Raw genomic sequence first — 13,905 nt, 5'->3', positions numbered from 1 at the left:
TAAACATAGCTGAAGAAATAAATTGCTACATTGTAAGAATTATTATTTATCAATAAATTGTTACGTTTTTGATGCTGTGTGTTTATTTCATGAAACTCTGACAGGTATATGTAGTAGCCGTTTTCTCAAAACAATAAGCCTGTGAAGCTGTGGTTTACAGTGATTTTAAAACAGCAAACATCACTATAAAAATTGCATTGCTACTAGGGGCCCCTTAGTTGTTCAAAATCACTGTAAACCACAGCTTCTTGGGGCTTATTGCTCTTTTAAAAACACTGCACAACTACTAGATTAATTAATGTTGCATTATAATTCCAAGACTGCTCTAGTGCTGCCACAAGTCAAAACTCTTTCACTCTTTCTCAAACACAAACACTGCCACGCTTCAAAGCTTTGCTATGGACACCACATGTGTAGCAACGGCAAACAGAAAAGGCCACGAAATGGCAAAATCTGATGTTTTACAATTTCATCTGATGTCACTAAAGGCACAGAAAGTGAAGTGAAAGTGACATGACGTGTGGCCAAGTATCGTGTCCCATATTCGGAATTCACCCAGGGATCAGTTGGGGGTTCGGTGACTTGCTCAAGGGCATCTCAATCGTGGTATTGATGGTGGAAGAGAGCGCTGGTCATTCACTCCCCCCACCTACAATTCCTGCTGGTATTGAGACTCAAACCCGTGACCTTCGGGTTACAAGTCCGACTCTCTAACCATTAGGCTACGACTGCCCATTTGTACATGTACATTTCACCTATAAATGCAATGACATATTTTATATCCTGAGTGAAATAGGTTAGCAAAAAAAAAAATGTAGGGTAGGGACTTGGTTCAGTCCAACAGTTGATTGTAAGAAACTAAATGACTGGAGAATTTGCCACAAACCACCAGAGAAAATTCTGTTGTTTCACAGAAAGATTGCATTGTGACATTTTGATGAATAATTATTAGGCTAAAATTGTAATAATATATAAACATGGATGAATGAAACCTTCATAGTATGATCAATAAAATATATGATGAATTCAATAAGTCAATTATCATATAAAGGGGTCATATGATGCTGCTAAAAAGAACATTATTTTGTGTATTTGGTGTAATGAAATGTGTTTATGCGGTTTAAAGTAAAAAAAACACATTATTTTCCACATACTGTACATTATTGTTTCTCCTCTATGCCCCGCCTTCTGAAACGCGTCGATTTTTACAAAGCTCATCGGTCTGAAAAAGCGAGGTGTGCTCTGATTGGCCAGCTATCCAGTGCGTTGTGATTGGCCGAATACCTCAAGCGTGAGACGGAAATGTTACGCCCCTCACATACTGTGATGGCGTGTCCCAGCCGGAGCACAAAAACATTAAAACCCATTACAAACGAGGCATTTGTTGCATCCAGTGGGGACATAATTACTGATTATAATGACTTATACTGTCTTTTTACGCGTTGCGTTGCATCGTGCCGCGTAAACATAAAACCCTGTCTGTATTTGTGATCAGAGAAATGACAAACAACAAGTGCTACTCCACACTGCCCAAAACTCGCGTTTGAATCATCAGTGGCAAATGATAAAAGAAAACGTACTTACGTTAGTCAGAACTGCCGGCATTTTAGTCTAACGTTACTCTCCCAGGATCAGTAAACAGTCCTCCATAAAATGTGCCGGCGATCCACAGCACTAAGTTGAAGTATTTCCTCAGCGACCAGCACAGATCAGCTCTAGGCATGACGAAGCGGATATCGTCCTCTTTTGGAAGACCAAACAAAGTAGTTTCGCTTTCACAACGAAGCACACAGCGTCTTCAGGACATGGCGGCAGCGGCAACAATACTACAGCGAGAATAAAAGTTACGCCTTCTTTCTTTGCGTGAACATTTGGGCGGCGTTATGCAAATCTTCCCACATAGTGAGGTAGATATGTGGGGGCGTGTTCGAACGAGCCGTTTTAGGGGTGTGTGGCTGACTCTTAACTTTTATAAAGAATATCTCTTTGGATTTGAGACTTTAGTCTTTGCAAATTTACAGATCTTCTTTATGCACCAAGAGCTTGTAACACTCCAAAGAGAAAGGAAAAAATGAAATCGCATCATATGACCCCTTTAATGCTGACTTCAGCCACCAGAAGTGGAGTAATTCATTAATCTTCAAGTTTTTGAATGGCGTATTTCTTTTTTCATATAAAATCTGGGTAACTAAAAATATTTGATCACACTCTTTAAAATCTGCGGATATTATAACAATAACTGACCCAAAACCTCATCATGATTTTATACGAAGACTGTCAAGTACAGTCAATATGTGAACATAGTGACTGACCGTGGTGCATGAAACCAGCATTGCAGAGTCCGACACCAAGGGTCACTGCATCTTCACGGGTTGTGCTGTCACCCTGAAGAAGGAAAATCATGTTAAATGACTTCTGTGTTTGGAATGAAATGACATAATGGAGCAACTGTGAAGATTAGACTGTAAATAAGTAAAATGTAAATTGTGTACAGAAACCCCAAAACAATGAGCTGACAGCTGAACAGAAAGTGAAAGAAAGTAAAAAGGAGTGTGTTTGTGTGTGCATGTTTATGCAATAAAGTGGCATATGTGTGTGTGTGTCCATCCTCACGTTACCTGTGACACAAGCCATTCCACCAGTTTGCTAGCTGGTATGACAGATTTGAAGGTTTTCAAATGATGATCTCTGTCTCTGTATATAAAGAAGAGGTTGAAAAGGTTCACAATTGTCCAGATGCTAACATAAACAACATCTGACATCTGACTACAAGAGAAGCAAAGGGAGCAGGGCATTTCTAACAAGATAAACCACTGGAGAAACCCAGATTAGGCCTTGTACTTCTAATATAATTTATATAATGACAAAGGAAATGTCTTGGATTGCCAAAATTCATTGATTGTGTTGAAGCGGGTATTGAAAGATTTAGCGGCAAAGGTTGTGGGTTTAAGCACAGCGAAATTATTACCACTAGGTCCCAGATTGCTCCAGGGTGGTCTGTCCTTGCAATTAGTGTGGTGTAATTAGTGACCTGGACTGTAAGTCGCTTAAAAAGATAAAAAGCATCTGCTAAAGGGCAAGTAACACGTTCTGTGTTACTTTGTGGATCTGAGTTCAGAGTTTTTCCCAACTGCAGTTCGGTGGCCTCTCCTCACTCATTATGTGAGATATCAAAGGTGAATGGTGACAGAAAAGCAATACTACTCTGCAGTCCTCACACACACACACATACATTCTGTCATGTGCAGCTGGCCAAGGTGAATCCATGAAGTACAAACAAATGCGCCTAATCTTTTATGACAGTTCAAATTAAACTGTTGTTTATTAAAAACCATTTGTATCTGCTGTCAAAAGATGTTTTAACTATAAACTGGATTTAATTATAAAAGAGATAATAAATAAAATGTAATGTTGCTGTCCATGTGCAAGAAAAGGGTGCTAACAAAACATTGTCTGAAACTTGCCTACAAATCATCTTAAACCCTTAATGACAGTGTGAATTAAGTAATGTTTTTGTCTGTTGAGCGTGAAGTATTTCATAGATCATGTGTCACTTACTTGATAACAGGTGTGAAGAGGCTGTGGAGACGACAATAAAGCCTCACTCCCTGTCAGGGACACACACAAACTCATATAAAGAATTTGCACCAACTGCTGAATCTCTTTCTGCATTTCATTAACGGTTTAAATCACTTCTCGATTGATTTGTTGACAACAATTGTTAAGTAGACCATTTTGTAGTCTTTAATTATTGAGATGGATCATATGCACTCAAGATTCTGTTGACTAAATCTGTAAACTGACTGGTTAAAAAGGATCAAAACCTAGTGAGCTGCCTACACAAACAATTTTTCCACACAAGCACAAACAGCGCATGTGAAACTTGACTCCAAAAGAGTTTAATGTTAGGATAGCACGCACACATACTGAGAAAATAATGCATTTTAATTACACTTAACTTTTTAAGCATACTTTTCAGTATTTAATGAAATTTATAATCACATTTCTCTTGTCACCATATTGGATTGATTCTTTCACTGAGATCATTGCGAAAAAGGGTATTTACCTTATCTCATGTATCCTTGTACATGAGCTATCATATTTATCAAGTATTCTGGGGGAAATACCTTTGAGATGATGTCCTCCATTTCACTCCTGGCTTTATAAGTGCCATCATCATACCGAAAGCGATACAACACCTGCTCATTCTTGAACTGGTGCTTATCTGACACTATGGTGAAAAACACACACAGATACACTTAAGTGACAATTAGGTCATGCTTAAACAGTAAACTTCACCTCTAACATAACACCATGAGCAGGATGCTCATTCTTGAACTGGTGCTTATCTGACACTATGGTGAAAAACACACACACAGATACACTTAAGTGACAATTAGGTCATGCTTAAACAGTAAACTTCACCTCTAACATAACACCATGAGCAGGGATTAAGCTTGTGATGTATTTGTTTCTCTCACTTTCAGACTCAGGCTGATAAACATGCATGTGGAGGTCTGTGATTAATTGAAGTGTGTGAGTGCCATCGCTCCACAAAAGCCTTTTTGACCTCTCCTTGAATGCTGCCACCATATTATTGATTGAGCGCCTGAGCCCTTATACTTGAATTTATCACTCCAATCCCTTCTGGTGTTTGTCAGTTTTCACTGTGTTACAATCCCCTGGCTGTAAAATAGAGGTATGATGCTCCCCGAATCTCAGGCAAACACCACACCTCTTGAATTATTCAGAAGAATGTTGTTCTCTACCAGCATTTCATGTCATGTTACTATCCAGACTGCCGATCATCTGTAGGGGATATCAGTGAGTGCTGGCCAACAGGGATACATGCCAGATTTGTAGAGTATAAATCTGTCAAATGGTGATTTTTAACGGTCCAACATTTGTATAAACAGTTAATGGATTGTGTTTCATTTGGCAAGAGTGTATCAAAAAAACAGAACACAGACAGCAGTTGCATTTTGGTGATGAAACCTAGCAATACTCAAAAACATGATTAAATAAACTGGAGGTGAGGGAGGTTGAAAGAAAAAAAAGACAGAAAAAAGAGAAAACACTGAGAGAGAAAAAGAATAATAGATTTGTATGAAGTAATAGTGCTTACAAATAGTAATGGTACAGTGATGGGTCACAATGGTTGACTAGTCAATCATTAGTCTTGTTTATGTATAAATTTAGCTATTTATAGCCTATGGATATAGGGCTTCCAGTATGTTGAAAGATGCTCATGGAACCCACCAACTGGTCGATTTTGAAAATATGTAGGTTTAGAATATCCTAAGATCAGATATTACAACTATGGAATTTGGATATATACCATAGTACCACATTCACATTTACATAGTCCCCTAAAGAAATTCAAAATTATACTATTGTAATACCATGGTCCATGCCCAACAAGTCAAGGTAATAACACAATTTTATTCAAAGGAGAACCTTCTGTTACCATGATGGATGATGCCATTCTCCAGGAGAGCTTGACCCAGGTTGATTCCCTCCTCAGCCTTACTGATCTCTCCACTCTCCAAGAGCCATGAGACAAACTCACTGAGGACACACAGAGATAACAGCGGTGTCAGTCTGCTCATAATAATGCTGCACGCATGATAAAGAAGGGATATATGAGCCACTAGTCAAAGGTACTTGGGAACTTGGATTCACTCAATCCTCCAGAGTGACTGGTCAAGACTGGTAAAAAGTTCACCAAGAACACAAATCAAGATGATATCAAGCTGCATTCCACCCTCTTAAGGACTTAAAAGTTCAAACATCACAAGTGGGGTTCACATATTGTTTTAGTTTTAAAAAAGGAAATTACTTCAACAACCAAAAATGTAAATAAAATTGAAATAAATTTAATGTAAATAAATAAATATATATGTTGTGGAATTGTATATGTTTATTAACTAAATATATAAGATATCTAAAAAATATATTAGATATAAACAAGTTTGATATGTATTTTGTATCCAAAATCTAATTATATCTTAATTTTGTTTTGTTTATATCTATAATATAATTTTGTATAGATATGTAAAGCATAGTTTGGGGTCAGTAAGGGTTATTTTCTGAAAGAAATTCTGTTCAGTAAGGATGAATTAAAATGATCAAAAGATACAGTAAAATAATTATAACATTCAAAAAGATTTTTTATTTCAAATAAATGCTTTTCTTTTGAACTTTTTATGCATCAAAGAATCCTGAAAAAAATCTGTCACGTTTCCACAAAAATATTAAGCAGCACAACTACACACACACACACAAAAACAAACAAACAAACACACACGCAATTCTAGATACTATATGTCACTAGCTATAGTCTGATCAACTGCCAAAATAAATTTTCAAGAGGAGTAATTAAATTATAAACGGGTTCTGATGAGGACTGGGGAGGAATTTCAGCAATTGCATGTCCGAGGTGGTTTAGTGGCGAATTTAATGTTGTGTGTGATTGCGTGCCTGAAATGTGCATGACTGCTGCGTGAGAAACTGTGAATCCCAGTAGATTCAGGGACAGAAATAAGCAATGTGTAAACAGTTATGACGCCTTAAAGGAAATGTGAGAAGGGTGTGTGTGCGTGTGTCCTTGAAATGTTGAACGACAGCAGTGAGGGGAGAGGGGTCGGATGAAAGGATGGGTTAACAGATGGAGCAGGTGGAGAAGAGAAGATGCGGGTGCCAAAGGCACCCCACATCCACCCAGTACAGTAAGACGACCAGATTCTCCATTCATGTCTCACCTGACTACACAACTGATCTGCCCTCTACATCTCCTCCAAATCAGCTGACAACATGCACAACTTAATGAACTCTTAAAATACTTAACCTTGATAAATCTTTACCCTTCACCATCAAACACATGACAGCAATAACAATACTAGCTAATACCACTTGTCTATGTAACTCAACAATACTAGCAACTACAAATATATGTGAGAAATGAGCATAATTGTGAATAATATTGCAGATCATGTTGATTCTGTGTTTTGGTGGTAAATGCCAACTTCCTTAAACACAGTTGTACATTTTCCTAAATTTCCTAAATTTGACATTCTGATGTAAAAGTTTTGTAAATTGTTAGACCTGGATTTTTCATTCAGAAACTTTAGGTCAATTAGCCACATATCAATCTGCAAAACTATTTGACTAATCAAACCTTCTTTAATAATGTTTTATCGTGAGGGATTTTAGGTTAAACATAGTGAATCTTGTGCGAATCGGACCAAAAGCCTATAACAAATTTTGAAAGGTTTTTAGAATACTCAAAATTACGGAAGAGGAAATTCATATGACCATTTGATTTAGGGACAAAATTTGATTGCTGCTCATATGGTTCCAGAGATATAAGCACAATGTGTATGTGGGAGCAGTGGGTGTGATTTGAGACCACTGTGTCAAGTTTGTGGTCTTTGCAAGTACAATCTCCAAAACAGAAAGTTTCTGAACAGAAAAATAATGCTACCACAAAGAAGAGAATATTAAGCAGCTGCATTAACCACTAATAAAAAACTGTAAATGTTTATATCAATAAAAGGATAGTAATCACAAAATCCAGCACTTCACACAAAATACAAACAATAAATGTTTATGATGTGGATTATGTGGAGATCTTACAAAGCCTTTATGTGCAGCTCTGCAGAGGAAGTTCAGAGAGGAGAGGTCAGTCAGGCCCATGAAAGAGAGCAGTGAAATGAAACAGACAGTGAGTCTGCTGTGAATAAGTCCCTCTCTAATTCAGATTGGCAGGAAAGGGAAGGGGTGGAGGTGGGCGTCCCTGGGGTGAATTAATTAGTGTTTATGTAACTCATTAATATTCTCCACAGCTAACGCACACAGAGCTCTCTATCTATATCTGTTCGATGTATGTATGCATGTATGAATGTGACAGACAAGGATATAATGAGATATTAATTTACTTAATACAAGTGAAGCTTGATTACCACAGCAAATAATTTTGCGATGTCCCTCAGTTTGTAAAAAAAAATTTAAATTGAATGAAATAGAATATAAACGTTTACTGAAATACACTTAAGAGTTCAGAAATGCAAGACAAATGTGAAGCTTGCATATCTATAAAAGCACATATTAATTCTTACATAGAAAAATGTGTTATTTGAACTGCAAAAAAACATTCTTAAGCAGTGGAACTGCTGTTCTGAATGGATTAACTTTTAATTATGCGTTACCCATGTTTTTCTTGTGGGTGTATTTTTCACTCATCATTCACCTTCATCTAAACAGCACTTTTTTTATATCCTTTCAAGTATTTGTCATGGTTAAATGTTCACAAATGTTTATATCAATAAAAGGATAGTAATCACAAAATCCAGCACTTCACACAAAATACAAACAATAAATGTTTATGATGTGGATTATGTGGAGATCTTACAAAGCCTTTATGTGCAGCTCTGCAGAGGAAGTTCACAGAGGAGAGGGCAGTCAGGCCCATGAAAGAGAGCAGTGAAATGAAACAGACAGTGAGTCTGCTGTGATTACATAAGTCTCTAATTCAGATTGGCAGGAAAGGGAAGGGGTGGAGGTGGGCGTCCCTGGGGTGAATTAATTAGTGTTTATGTAACTCATTAATATTCTCCACAGCTAACGCACACAGAGCTCTCTATCTATATCTGTTCGATGTATGTATGCATGTATGAATGTGACAGACAAGGATATAATGAGATATTAATTTACTTAATACAAGTGAAGCTTGATTACCACAGCAAATAATTTTGCGATGTCCCTCAGTTTGTAAAAAAAAATTTAAATTGAATGAAATAGAATATAAACGTTTACTGAAATACACTTAAGAGTTCAGAAATGCAAGACAAATGTGAAGCTTGCATATCTATAAAAGCACATATTAATTCTTACATAGAAAAATGTGTTATTTGAACTGCAAAAAAACATTCTTAAGCAGTGGAACTGCTGTTCTGAATGGATTAACTTTTAGTTATGCGTTACCCATGTTTTTCTTGTGGGTGTATTTTTCACTCATCATTCACCTTCATCTAAACAGCACTTTTTTTATATCCTTTCAAGTATTTGTCATGGTTAAATGTTCACAACATAAGTTTAATAACTGGATAGCTCTACATAGACAAGGTCAGTGAAAAATATTATCATACCAGTCTCATAAATGCAACTTATTGTTTGTTTTTGCAAACTGAGGGACAAGTCAAAATTATTTTCTCTGAATACAGACAGCAGATGCTTTCAATAGAGCTTTAGTTGTACTGAACTAGAAACATTCCTTTAATGCTTTGGCCATTTTAAGCTTTTTACCATGCCAATAAAGCTTTAGGTCTTTGCAGTAAGTTTGAAATGAAATGAAATAATGAAATGAAATAAAACATTTACTTCAAAATATAGTTTTAATGTTTTAAGTAACAAAATCTCATCATATTTTGAAGCAAATTCTTCAAAATAAGCACAATGGGGAAAATTAACTGTGGTTCAAGCAAGACAAAGAAAGAACCAGAGATGAGAGAAAGTGCCAGAGTCTGAGCAGTAGCAGAGAGTTTGTCCATATTAACAGCTGAACTGCTCGGCTGTTCCTGGAAGGAGTGGGATTGTGTTCTATTCTGAGACTGATGCACAAGCCAGCGAACAACAGAGCCAATCACAGCTGCTTTCACCTGGACCACCGAGGCTGAAATGCACAAATAATTGTGTTCTGAGGGAGCAGTGCGAAATTCATCCAGTCAGCTGTTGACAGGAGAACAACAGCACAGCTGAGGCCGTAAGGCCAGCGACAGTTCGCTTTTAAGCCACTTCAGCGGAAGTGCTACTTTAACTGTATTTGAACTACAGTCAAACTAGCCTTTTAAAAAAATAGAAAAAGGATCACAATCAGAGTCAAATTGTGTGTACTGAAAAAATAATTTAAAAATAAAAATGTTTATATCAATAAAAGGATAGTAATCACAAAATCCAGCACTTCACACAAAATACAAACAATAAATGTTTATGATGTGGATTATGTGGAGATCTTACAAAGCCTTTATGTGCAGCTCTGCAGAGGAAGTTCAGAGAGGAGAGGCCAGTCAGGCCCATGAAAGAGAGCAGTGAAATGAAACAGACAGTGAGTCTGCTGTGATTACATAAGTCTCTAATTCAGATTGGCAGGAAAGGGAAGGGGTGGAGGTGGGCGTCCCTGGGGTGAATTAATTAGTGTTTATGTAACTCATTAATATTCTCCACAGCTAACGCACACAGAGCTCTCTATCTATATCTGTTCGATGTATGTATGCATGTATGAATGTGACAGACAAGGATATAATGAGATATTAATTTACTTAATACAAGTGAAGCTTGATTACCACAGCAAATAATTTTGCGATGTCCCTCAGTTTGTAAAAAAAAATTTAAATTGAATGAAATAGAATATAAACGTTTACTGAAATACACTTAAGAGTTCAGAAATGCAAGACAAATGTGAAGCTTGCATATCTATAAAAGCACATATTAATTCTTACATAGAAAAATGTGTTATTTGAACTGCAAAAAAACATTCTTAAGCAGTGGAACTGCTGTTCTGAATGGATTAACTTTTAATTATGCGTTACCCATGTTTTTCTTGTGGGTGTATTTTTCACTCATCATTCACCTTCATCTAAACAGCACTTTTTTTTATATCCTTTCAAGTATTTGTCATGGTTAAATGTTCACAACATAAGTTTAATAACTGGATAGCTCTACATAGACAAGGTCAGTGAAAAATATTATCATACCAGTCTCATAAATGCAACTTATTGTTTGTTTTTGCAAACTGAGGGACAAGTCAAAATTATTTTCTCTGAATACAGACAGCAGATGCTTTCAATAGAGCTTTAGTTGTACTGAACTAGAAACATTCCTTTAATGCTTTGGCCATTTTAAGCTTTTTACCATGCCAATAAAGCTTTAGGTCTTTGCAGTAAGTTTGAAATGAAATGAAATAATGAAATGAAATAAAACATTTACTTCAAAATATAGTTTTAATGTTTTAAGTAACAAAATCTCATCATATTTTGAAGCAAATTCTTCAAAATAAGCACAATGGGGAAAATTAACTGTGGTTCAAGCAAGACAAAGAAAGAACCAGAGATGAGAGAAAGTGCCAGAGTCTGAGCAGTAGCAGAGAGTTTGTCCATATTAACAGCTGAACTGCTCGGCTGTTCCTGGAAGGAGTGGGATTGTGTTCTATTCTGAGACTGATGCACAAGCCAGCGAACAACAGAGCCAATCACAGCTGCTTTCACCTGGACCACCGAGGCTGAAATGCACAAATAATTGTGTTCTGAGGGAGCAGTGCGAAATTCATCCAGTCAGCTGTTGACAGGAGAACAACAGCACAGCTGAGGCCGTAAGGCCAGCGACAGTTCGCTTTTAAGCCACTTCAGCGGAAGTGCTACTTTAACTGTATTTGAACTACAGTCAAACTAGCCTTTTAAAAAAATAGAAAAAGGATCACAATCAGAGTCAAATTGTGTGTACTGAAAAAATAATTTAAAAATAAATACTAGAATACTAAATAAAACTAGGTCTATAATTGAGTGGAAAAAATGGAACAGTGGCATCTAACTACAAAATAATAATAAAAAATATTAATTAATGAGTCAATGAATTAATGAGTTTAAAAATGATTCAGTGATTTATTTGAATCCAACTGAAATTCACTAACATGATCTGGACTTACCAACTGTGAGAACAGTTTAGGATAGTGTGTTTAGTTCCATTATCTTAAAAAACAGCATTCTGCTGCACAATATTGTTATTCACTGGCTAAAGCAGCTTGCGACTGTGAAAGCTAAACCATTTTAAACCTGAGCTAGTCACGCTACTGAAAATGTAGTTAGCAGCAAAGCTACTTTGAGTTAGTCGCTCCCAAAACTGCACAGCAGAAAGGTCCTGCAGATTTATGAATCAATATAATGAGGCTCATATCTGAACTTGTGAATTTTTGCGGCCATTTAAACTAGATTGCATCAATATAATAGCTTTAAATTGACCACAGTGTTTTTCCCTTATCTTCTAGTGCAGTGCAAAAAGGGAATTTTAATTGGTGTAAGGAATCTCTCCTCTTAACTCCCACACACACACACTCACTCCCACAGTATTTGGAAGTTTAATGGCGTACATAGCACTCATTGTTCATTCATGGTGTTGAAAGAATGGGTGAGCGAGCGACAGAAAGTAAGAAAGAGGGAAAAATGAAGACAGATACACAGAGAGAAAGAGAAAGAGAGACTGAATGCAGATTTCTCTCTAATGAAGGCTTTTTTGCTGGGAATGTCTGTGTCCAATGGGGTGCTTGGCAGTGAGCTTGGGAAAGCATTTACAAGTGCTAAGTGAGTGTGTATGTGTGTGCGTATGTATTTTCATTCATGCAGGGGCCTCTTGGATTAGGATGACTTGCAAGATATTCAGGAGACAGTCAGATGGTGTAAAAGCAACCGAGGGAAGGTGCCACACTCAGCGCAGAGCAAGCAAATCTCCGGCATGGGAACTGACCAGTCATAAGGTGGACCCCTCTGTAAACGAGAATCTCTAAAATGCATTACATAATGCTCAAAACCTACTTTCCCAAGAAGCATTTGGGTACAGTGGTAAGTTTCCTGCGACGGTCTTTGATGAGGTGGCGGCTCTTGGTCATCATCATATGGTAGAGCTTTTCTCCCTTCTCTGCGATCATGACGTAAGCATCACGCTCCATCCCAAGCTTCAAACCTGACAATCAATATGAGAAAAAAAAAAAGTCAAGAACCCCTAAAAAGTGGAAAATGCAATTTTGTCATTTAAAAAAATTAAAATGTTTTAAATAAATAAATAAATAAATAATGTTTTAAGAACAACATTTATACATATAATGTAAAAATTAAATGAATAATACAACTTTTAGGAGCAATAACAAGTATTTTTTGTAAAAATATTAGTACAAATAAAAAAAATACACATCTAGGAGCAATAACAACAATGTGCTTTATTCATGAAACACAAGTAAATTGTTTAATTAAATTGTTTAATAGTATAACTGTATTTTTGGTGAAAAAAAAAAATTTTTTTACAAATAAAAAAATATTTAAGTACAACAACATCAATGGCCTTTATTTATGAAACATGCTAATTGTTTAATTAAATTGTTTAATTGTATAATTCTATTATTTTGTAAAATCATTCTAAATGTTGTCACACTGTTAATTCAAAAAAAAAAAAAGAATTTATGAATAATTCTGTACAAATGATTTCATGAATAAATCCCACTGTGCAGGAATTTAATTATTGCACCTGTAACCCAAATCAGATGTGCACAATTTTTTATAGAAAATCATAAGTCATACGGCAAACATAAGTGGTCTTGGGGGGGAAAAAAAAATTTTAATAGCAAATTTGTAGAAGGAGCTGAGCTGGTCTGGATGTAAAAGAAACAATTTTAGACTGTTCTGTTGTATAATTACAGTTTATCCCTCAAGCGTCACTTACTAGCTGTTTCTCTAAATCAGTGTCGGTGTTGCGGTGTCAGTTTTAGGTGGGGCCGAGATGAAACACTGGTTTAACTGATTTTATTATAAGACATGGGTTTGCATGTGTTTGTGTGTTCACACATGCACATGCATGCTGCTTTTTGAGCTATTTTGGTGGGTGAAGGGCTAACTCACAAAACTGGTATCAGAATTCTACATACAAGCCACACACCATACACAAAATAAAACTGTTAATTCTATTCGTCAAATTCTATCATCAAATATTAAAAAGTAGCATTAGCAAGTCTTCAAAAAAGGCATTAAACTGTGACATGAACTCTGTGAGATATACACATATATATATATATATATATATACACACATATATTTAAACATGGATCGTACTCACCCACCATGGTTCCCGCGTCGGAGCTCTGTCCAA

The 13,905-nt window shown here is 36.3% G+C and overlaps 1 protein-coding gene across 1 annotated transcript in view; it reads right to left on the bottom strand.

Moving 5' to 3' along the window:
• The window catches only part of LOC107711923 (phosphatidylinositol 3,4,5-trisphosphate-dependent Rac exchanger 1 protein-like), an 83,217-nt gene that overhangs the window by 29,244 nt on the left and 40,068 nt on the right, over positions 1-13,905 (bottom strand). The window contains exons 10-15 of the mRNA XM_016517014.1: positions 12,582-12,729; positions 5,468-5,568; positions 4,128-4,231; positions 3,559-3,608; positions 2,619-2,694; positions 2,313-2,385 (exon numbers count right to left, since the gene is read on the bottom strand). Coding sequence (XP_016372500.1) covers positions 2,313-2,385; positions 2,619-2,694; positions 3,559-3,608; positions 4,128-4,231; positions 5,468-5,568; positions 12,582-12,729 — 552 coding nt within the window. The remainder of the gene's footprint in view (positions 1-2,312; positions 2,386-2,618; positions 2,695-3,558; positions 3,609-4,127; positions 4,232-5,467; positions 5,569-12,581; positions 12,730-13,905) is intronic.

This window comes from Sinocyclocheilus rhinocerous, unplaced genomic scaffold (assembly GCF_001515625.1).
Source record: "Sinocyclocheilus rhinocerous isolate Xijiao unplaced genomic scaffold, SAMN03320098_v1.1 scaffold1168, whole genome shotgun sequence".
Classification (NCBI taxonomy): Eukaryota; Metazoa; Chordata; class Actinopteri; order Cypriniformes; family Cyprinidae; genus Sinocyclocheilus; species Sinocyclocheilus rhinocerous.
The sequence above is the reverse complement of the archived record's forward strand: the minus strand, read 5'-3'. Positions and strand labels throughout refer to the sequence as shown.